The sequence below is a fragment of the Botryllus schlosseri genome, chromosome 3 (assembly GCF_051294905.1).
Source record: "Botryllus schlosseri isolate E-star chromosome 3, Bs_hap1, whole genome shotgun sequence".
Lineage (NCBI taxonomy): Eukaryota > Metazoa > Chordata > Ascidiacea > Stolidobranchia > Styelidae > Botryllus > Botryllus schlosseri.
This window is the reverse complement of record NC_137238.1, coordinates 32,202,458-32,212,081: the sequence shown is the minus strand read 5'-3', so window position 1 is coordinate 32,212,081 and position 9,624 is coordinate 32,202,458. Positions and strand designations below refer to the sequence as shown.

Sequence of the window (9,624 nt, the reverse complement as noted above, 5' to 3'; positions counted from 1 at the left end):
CGCGAGATTTTAGTTTTTATCTGGTTGGTATCATGGTATGATCAGACCAACTGAGTTTATCATCAATAGTAATGCCGACATATCGATATATATATATATATATATATAAATATTGTCGCGGTTCTACGTCTGGCATACAATCATGAAATAATTTTGAAGTGACTCTAAGTATAGGATCTTTAACACCTCATAATGAATTGCGACGATTTAGAAAAAGTGACTAATGGGACCATCTACAAATCTAAATCATCATATACAGTAGGGTTGTCCAAAATTTGGAAAATCTCAAAAAGTCCCCGTGATTGTGTCTCATTCTATAGATTATTGATGAAAAACAACAATTAGCCTGAAAGAAGCTTACAGAAATGCCGTTAAGATTTCGGGCAAAGCGTTTGAAAGTAGCTGCTCAAGAATGGGCGTGCCACGAACCATAGAACGGCAAGAAGACTAGTAATCAAATAACCACGGCTCTTGATTGGCTAATCGGCTATGCTTCAATGATCACGGCAGCAGCAGCTTGCTGATTAGGTGTTCAAGAAGTCTGCTACCGGCGGGGATTCTGAGTGCGCATTGTTAGTATTTTGGCAGGTGGTGATTTAAGATTAATTCAGGACATGTTGAGTTACAAAATACATGATGAACAAACAACACCTGCTTCACAGAAGCTTTTACAGCATGACTGCTTTATTGTGTAGGAAACGGCTGAAGCCTACATGCCGTGTTTTCATCGAGAGAAAGCAAAGGCGCTTATGCAAGTGTTGAGTGAATTCACCGTTTCAGTACGGATCCATCATCAGTGAATACAAATATATAAAGCTTAACAATAACATTGTACTTTGTGTGATCTTATTGGACCCAAGTTGTAGTATGTAGTTGAAGTTTTGAAGGTTCTAGGGATCGGCGGAATCAGCCGGTTATGCTTGGCACTTATCAGATGCTTACAGCAAATTGAATGCACTTGTAGGCGTTGTTAAAGTAAATATTGATAACGCAGAAAAGAGGTGGTAATGTACGCACACTCGCACAGGTTATGCTGGATATGGTATGTCAAAGTCCTTATTGATCCCGCTGAAAAGAGGTGTGAAGAAAAGCACAGACTATGCTGCATATAGTATCCAGCATAGATTGGATATCATATCCTGCATAGCCTGTGCTTACCTTACACATCTTTTCTGCAGCATCATTGAGGACTTTGACAACTCTCATAAGTGAATTCAATTTGCTGTAAGTATAACTGCCAAGCATAACCGGCCGATTCAGTCGAACCCTACAACCTTCAAAACTTCAACTATATACTACAACTTGGGTCCAATAAGATCACACAAAGTATAGTGTCATAGTCAAGCTTTATATTTGTATTCACCGATTGTTAGCCACGTTCAAACGTAACAATGGGTGTCATGCTTAAGTGATTTTCTGTACTCAATACTTGTCTGTTTATTTCCTTCGGCCTCATGTTCTTAGCAAGATGTGTGTAGTGCAGTAATTTGTCAGGCTTAAATTGGTTGCATTGAGACGTTTATTTAGATAGTAAATGATTGAATATTTGTATGTTTCTGCATTATATCATAGTGTAGCGATATTTGGTGTACCATTAAACTTGGTGCTTATTTATGTAAGGCTATACGGCCATCAACAATAAACGGTTACCCTGGATGGATGCATAGTGCCGAGTGATTGATGCGTATACTAGCACACCAACGCCAATACTCCACACTGATGATGGATCCCTGCTTAAACGGGGAATTCGTTCGACACTTGCATAAGCGCCATTGCTTTTCCTCGATGAAAACACGGCATGTAGGCGACAGCCACTTCCTTCACAATAAAGCAGTCATGCTGTAAAAGGTTTTGTGAAGCAGGTGTTGTTTGTTCGTCATGTATTTCGTAACTCAACATGTCCTGAATTAATCTTGAATCATCACCTGCCAAAATACTAACAATGCGCACTCAGAATCCCCGCCGGTAGCAGACTTCTTGAAAACCTAATCAGCAAGCTGCTGCTGCCGCGATCATTGAAGCATAGCCGATTAGCCAATCAAGAGCCGTGGTGATTTGATTACTAGTCTTCTCGCCGTTCTATGGTCGGTGGCACGCCCATTCTTGAGCAGCTACTTTCAAACGCTTTGCCCGAATTCTTAACGGCATTTCTGTAAGCTTCTTTCAGGCTAATTGTTGTTTTTTTATCAATAATCTATAGAATGAGACACAATCACCGGGACTTTTTAAGATTTTCCAAATTTTGGACAACCCTAATATACAGTCACATACGAATAAGGCGTGGAGATAATAAATAAATGCATATGCAAAACCTGTATACAAATGGAGATCCATCAACCCATACGAACGTGCCTTTTTCGTCGCGATCATTCAACCCAATCCACACGTTATTTAAGCCTCCGTTCGTCCACAAATAATTCTGGAATAGTAAGAAATTATGCTAATAATTTATCTATAATTTATATAGCAAAGTGATTTAAGGTTTTTAATTTACATGCATGCGAAGTTTCTACAATTATTGCAAAGCACACGTAGTTGAAGAAACATCAGGAAGTAGTCGATCAATAAGTGAGTGAAAACACATTTGTTTGATTATTCAGAGAAGTCACAAATAATCGAGGTTTAGTTTCAAGAGTGACAAATTATTTTACTTAAAATTTGATTCTCAATCTGTTCGATCTATGCGCAGAGTCCTTATCGTTTGCTACCAACGACATTTTAAAAGAGGTACATTTTGGTTAAGTTTTACAGTAATGTTTCAGTTCAATTCACGTTACCAAACTGCACTTATTACTTGTTCTTCAAGATCGTCGATAGTAACAAGATTTGATCCCATGTTTTGACAACTTTCCTGCGCGTTATCCCACGACATTTGTTCAGTCGGAAAATAGTGACATCTCGAATTGAATTCCACCCAACCTTGTGGACATGAAACACCTGAATGGATCAATACACAACAAATTAGCATTACATTCGTAAGTTGACATTATATCCCATCGGTACAGAATCTCAATATAGCAAGAATAACACTGGTCGACAATATTTCACTCTATATTTGAAAGAAGATCGTGAGTCTATGATATTAGATGGAATTTCGCGCTGATTTCGAATCTGATTTCAATGTTCTGCCAGCAAAGGGGTCAGGAACTTTCTTCGTCCAAAGAGTCATATTTGGCCCTATATTTTCCATTGCAACTCCCGAAGAGCCATACACGTTAATTACCTATTACGTCAAAATTGAAAATTCGTGACATCACTGTAGAACAAATTCAAAGTCATTTTAAATTTTTTACAATACATAGTGTTATGTTCTTGATCTTGTTTGAACAAAAATTCATACGACGAGGTTGCAATATGAAATCAGTATATTATACAGCAGAATAACTTTAAGACAGGCGACACGATCCAGAGTGCAGTTGAACCAGGGGTTCTCAAAGGGTGAGCCATGGCCCACTGGTGGGCCACAGAGCATTTTGAGGTGGGCCACAAAGCTATTTAGAAAATATTAGAATATTAAGTAAATTTAGTTATATTTGTTATGTTAAACGCTAGAAATATATACATAAACTTTTGATCCGACTCTGAGGAGACGCAGTGACACGTATGGAGTCAGCATGTACAAGCCGAAAACGGGAGGGACAAACGGCGACTTTTTCCAGTGGCTATGACGACCTACGGCTACCAGTGCTAACAGTTGCTCAACTAAAGTAATTTCGAGTATATGATAACTGGAAGGTAATGCTGAAGTAACCAAGTATTCCGACAGGGTCACATGTCGTATGCCGTTGAAAGGGTATGCAATAAACTCGGAATGAAGTGTAATTGATGTATAGATTTACTGTACTGCGGCAGATCGTAACATATTAAGACAAAAATAGGCGTATTTGAAAATTATTAGTAACTTCTGGTGAAGGTATACTACACCACCGCAACGAATCGTAATGGATTGAGGATTTCGCGGAGCGCATTATTCTTTGCAGTCGGTTTAAAATGTCCGGCCTGGAAATCATTGAACATAATGTAAGAGTCACATGAATATTTGTATCACTGGATTGAATATTCTGACATCGCAACTTCGGTTGGTTTGGTACAAGAGATACAACGTACATTGTACAGTATGCACATTAAAAAACTCTTTCTCCAATTATCTGTAGTACCAGCACTCCATTCATTAATGAATTGTTAGTAGCTTGCCTAGAATGATTATATTATTCCCTACAATAGTGGAACTAAAACCCCAATCACACAGTTGATAAGGGGATTTGATCATTGTGTTTCGCGACGCGAATGGAGCAGGGGGCGATCATATTATACACGTGAGTTTTAGCCTATAATCTACCAGAGCCGTAACTGCCGCACCTAAACCCCCAATGTTATTTCGTTTGTCGTTTGTTGGAGGATATTTATTCAAGCCGAAAATTTTCGTCGCGCTTCGCTCGATTTCATATCCCTAGAGGTCCACATTTAAATATTATCAGTAAATTAAGAGAAAAGATGCGCATATTTTAGATAAATAGGCAAATCGGTGCAGTCGATTACCACGCATTGAACAAGATTATGACTCTAAGACTAAGAGGTGAGCCACAGCACATTTTCAAACCAGAAAATGGGCCACGGCCAAGAAAGGGCTGAGAACCCCCGAGTTAAACGAAAGACCAGTAGACAACAGAACATAAGGTATAAATACAAAGCACGACACACGAGGAAATAATGATTGGCGGTAATTACTAATCCTAGACAAATAAGAGACAAACGATACCAACGTAAAATGCACGAACATAACAGTCCTCCCCTGTAAGAAGGGTACAAGGTACTTTACGTTGGCCGATAGAAATCAGTTTGCTTCCTTATTCTAACCGTATAACGTCTGCCCGACGTTCGCGCACGACTAGCTGCAGGACGTTGTGCCCTATTCCTGACCAATGGTTGCTCAGCTTGTGGTTGTCGAGGCTGAGCAACTTCCTGTGTGGCTGTATCATGACCAGCTGAAATTAAGTGGGGTTGGAGTTGGTTTTTGTGCCTTCTGCAATACCCATGATCTGTTTTTACAATGTACACAACACGCCCCAGTATTCCGTCACCACACCAGCAACCCACTTTGGTCCGCGTCGGTAACTGAGCGCGTAAACGGAGGAACCAATCTCGAAATGAGTGACTGATTGTCCAGGCGTAACGGGTTTCGATTTATCGAAGGGTGAGCACAACCTTAACAAATTACGCGGCTGCCGACCATGCTGAATCTCAGCAGGCGTGTTCCAGTCTATGCTCGGGTGCGGTGCACATCGGTACGTAGCGAGAAGTGTTTGGAGCGCGCGGGAAGTTGAGATCCTTTTCCCCATCGCAATTTTTTATCAATCCACTTGTAAAGTCTGGACGAAACGCTCCGCTTCCCTGTTCGAGGCAGGGTGAAAAGACCGTGATACGATAAGGCTGATTGCCAAATTCGAACAAAACGTATCGAATTCATTCGATGTGAATTGCGTTCCGCCATCCGTGACGATTGTTACGGGCAAGCCTTCGATAGAGAAGACTTCCCTCAAAGCGTTGATTACACACACGGTTGTGGTAGATCAGACATTCATTACTTTAACGAAAGGATATTTCGAATGCGCATCGACGATGACAAGAAACATTTTATTTTTTATTGAACCTGCGAAGTCCAAGTGAATCCGTTCAAAGTTTTCAGAACTTTTGGGCCATTCGCGACACTGACGATCAGGCGCTTTCCGGGAAGTTGCCTTGGTTGGATTTGGAAGATTCTCTCCCCTTCTGATAACTTCCCGTCATTTTGTTGACGATGGAAGTGTCTTTACCGCTACTCTCGCCTTGGATAACCCTATCAGTTTCCAGCGTTCAAACATATGATGCGGCTACTTTGTGAACGTCGTCAAGGGATGGATTGGTTTGTGTTAGACAATGCCGTCTCACACCCGCGGGCCGCGTTTCTTTAATGATGAGGTCGCGCATTAGCTCATCAACGTAGCTCTGATCACAGCCTTCTCTTGAGCATGTGAAGTTACAATCCTTGGAGATTCCGCGTAGAGATGCGATCCAATCGGCATACGACTGTCCCGGTTGCATTTTACAATTGTAAAATTCGTACCTGGCTGCTTGTACATGAATGTAGTCCTTGAAGTGTGTAGACAACTTCTCAGTCAACGCGTCGAAGGTTTGCGCACTGTCATCAGCAGCACCAAACGAATTACGTAGGAGCGAGTACGTTTCAGGTCCGACCCATGAGAGTAGACACGCTCTTTTTTTCCATGTTGGAAATGCCGTAAATTGCTAGGTGATGGTTGAATCGTTGCAGATACTGGTCCCATTTCTCCTTTGATTTTACAAATAAATCAAACTTGAGAGCGGTAGCTTCATATGTTGACGCACCGGGACTCAACCTCTGCACTAATTGCGATATGGCCTCCTCATGCTGCAGCTTTCGCTGTGCCATATCTTCTTTGTGCTGTGCGCGTTGTTCCGCCATCATTTCCTGCTGCTTCACATGTAAAAACTTGTACTAATCATGCTGGTTGCCTTATTTGAGTATGCGAAACTTGAGTTACACGGATCTTTTGCAAGTTACGTCTATTTAATTGTATTTCAGCGAGAGCCATATGATAATTCTCGAAGCTTAAGACAATCAGCATTCAGATTTCCAACAGACGTTGACATATGTAGACGTCTTTTGGTGCTGTATGGCAGGTTTGTAATGATTTGAGTCCTGACTAGAATCGAGTCCGACTCGGGTCATGATTTTTTGGTGACTCGACTTGACTCGGGTCATTTTTTCAAATGCGTAAAATGACTTGACTCGACTCAATTTGTGTATTGACTCTACTTGTAACCACGTCATATGACTCGAGACCAGGACGGCCAAGACAGAGATTTCGTTGTAACTTCGACGAATAGGAAAATCACCACATTATTGGTATTTCGTCTATCAGTCTTGATACTTGGAAAATAGGACCAGAAACTGTTAGGACTGAGCAAAATTACGATATAATGAATGCGAGCCATTTTATATCACTCGAGCAGAATTTAAAAAAGTGGATTGAACCGAAAACAGTGAACACAATGACCCGGACTCGGACTCGAGTCACAACACTATGACTCGGACCCAATCCTCTACTAACTGACTTGGACTCCAACTTGACTCGGTGGTGAATTGAAAATGACTCGACTTGACTTGAGTCAAAACTATAAAAGTGAGATTGACTTGTGACTCGGAACCTTGTGATTTGGTTACAACCCTGCTGTAAGGAATTACTGATGGATTTGTAGTCTGGTTGATAGGTATTTTCTATCGATGTTCATGAATAAGTAAAATATGAACATTTTACTCCCAAAATTACGCAATAGGCGTGAAAGGAGGGGCAAGGGACAGGTGAGGCACAAGCAGGCGAAGTCAGACCTGCGATAACGCAAATCATCGTAAATAGCTTTGACTTCTAAAATCTCGAAGTATTCGTCGGTAACATAACGTTGCGGTACATTTAACGGTGGAACTACAATGCATAGGAACTGCAATAAATCTGGTTCTCTCTGATAAAAGAATGGACACCGTGATGTTTGCTAATGAAGCTATGATGAGTACGATCCACACGTTGCTGGAGGAATCGGACATCTTATCCGCAGTCGCAAACTCCCTAGTGATAGTACCGATATAAAATTGAATTCTAAGATAGACCACAATGGAAAAATATCTTTGTTTTATGCAATTTCGTAGATGATACTTCTAAATTACTGCTGATATAGTGGGTCAAACCAAGGTTGTAATAACAACAATCGGGTACGGTCTCATACCGTGTGGTTCGAACCCTCCCGAATTCACATCGGCGATTGGCAAAATTGGGAAATTAATGGTATTGGATTTTGTCTTAGTGCTTTGAGTAACTATAACTAAGTCAACTGAGAATGGGATGCATATATCTGGTCACATTGCATTTAGTACTGTACCCAGTTATTAATTTTAACATGAATGTATTCCAAACAAAGCAACTCATATTATATAGCGTTCATGTGAGGTTGTGAACCAAAACACGAGATAGTATCATCCTTTATGATACGATGAAGAAATATTATGACGATTTAATTTTGTAGCTCTCAAATACAAATATATTTAGTTATTCAATTCGTGCACAAAGCTTCAAAACTTATTTTATGTACAAGGGGCTCTTACTATCAAAAGTGATGTACAGTGCCTCCTTCTTTGATTTTCACACGCTGTGCGCTGCGGGATATAATACATAATGCGAAACATTTTGTTGAAAATAACCCTAGCAAACGTGACGGCAGTGTTTTACATAACGGGAAATTGGCGATCTAAAAGTACGCGCAATTCGTTTTATATCAATTATAATATCCCACTACATTTCTGAAAACATGTAGCAAACATTGTCGCATAGCGCGACAACTAATTTCGGGATTTGACATGTTTTGTGGAATGTTAATTTGTTCTGAATACTCATTTAGAATATGTCCTACTACCACTTCATCTACGACGAAGCCATTTCTCTTCAGCGCCTCCCGTATCGCCCTCTGAGCGTTTCCACCGCCTTCAAAATCGCCAGTGCCCCCTGGAGGGCGCTGGAGGCATGGTTAAGAACCACTGGAGTAAACAGAGGATTACTATCGCATTTCGTTATCAATACTGTTATTTTCATCCCATGATGCGGGCGAATGCCTATGCTGTCGAAAAATGCATCACTCCCGGTATGCATCAATATGAATCAAGCTCTGCACTTTTCGCATAGCTCAATTTGCAGCTTTAGACAATCCATGCGAACGAATTACGATCATTTTAACAACTACTTTCTTACTTGAGTAGATTTAAAGTCAATAAATGCTACTTTTGCTTCAAGTAGTTTTAGGTTGCGTATGGAAGAAGTACTTCTACTCGTACTTGAGTAGATTTTTTCGTCACTACTTCTACTTTTACTTGAGTAGCTTCCTTGACTACTTTGACCACCTCTGGCGTTATCACACTAGTTTTACATGCCATGAGCTTTGTTGTGATTTGCAAATATTCCAGTATCTATTTTACGTTCCGTCTCCGATGATTAGGCAACCTACATCGCTGACATTTGGAAAATACAAAGAAATTGGGGTTAGAATTAGAGCATCCGAGCTGTTTAAATGGATAATTTTATACAAAATATTTAGAAATCTGTCTCCAAAGCTGTGGCAATTCATACTGCGGTGAATCTTAAAATACAACATCGCCACGTACTCAGTGGTGGCTTTTGGGGTGGGCGAGGTGGGCGGTCGCCCAGGGCCCCCTGGTTGATCTACGCACTTTCGACCCCCCCCCCTCCTCGGTTTACGCGCTTTTTTTTCAACTATTTCTTCGGTTTACGCGCATTTTTTTTTTCAACTATTTCTCCGGTTTACGCGCTTTTTTCCAACTATTACCATTTTCTGAATAACCGTGGAAATCCTTGTATTCATGAAGAATATGGTACAGTACCGTAAAAAGGGGTCATAATTCTCATTTTTTAGTTATCATTTTTCGAATAACCGTGAAAAGATATGTACCCATGTAGAATATGGTACCGTAAACAGTTGTCGATCATTAAATTCTGCACGCGTTGTACGAGCTTACTTCGATTTGATGCGGGGGAGCCCTTC

General features: G+C 40.6%; 1 protein-coding gene across 1 annotated transcript in view; it reads right to left on the bottom strand.

Annotated features, from left to right (window-relative positions):
- Positions 1-385: 385 nt before the first annotated feature.
- LOC145435051 (perlucin-like protein) overlaps positions 386-9,624 on the bottom strand; it is a 75,665-nt gene continuing 66,426 nt past the window's right edge. The window contains exons 6-7 of the mRNA XM_080312333.1: positions 2,795-2,937; positions 386-2,419 (exon numbers count right to left, since the gene is read on the bottom strand). Coding sequence (XP_080168459.1) covers positions 2,264-2,419; positions 2,795-2,937 — 299 coding nt within the window. The 3' untranslated portion in view covers positions 386-2,263. The remainder of the gene's footprint in view (positions 2,420-2,794; positions 2,938-9,624) is intronic.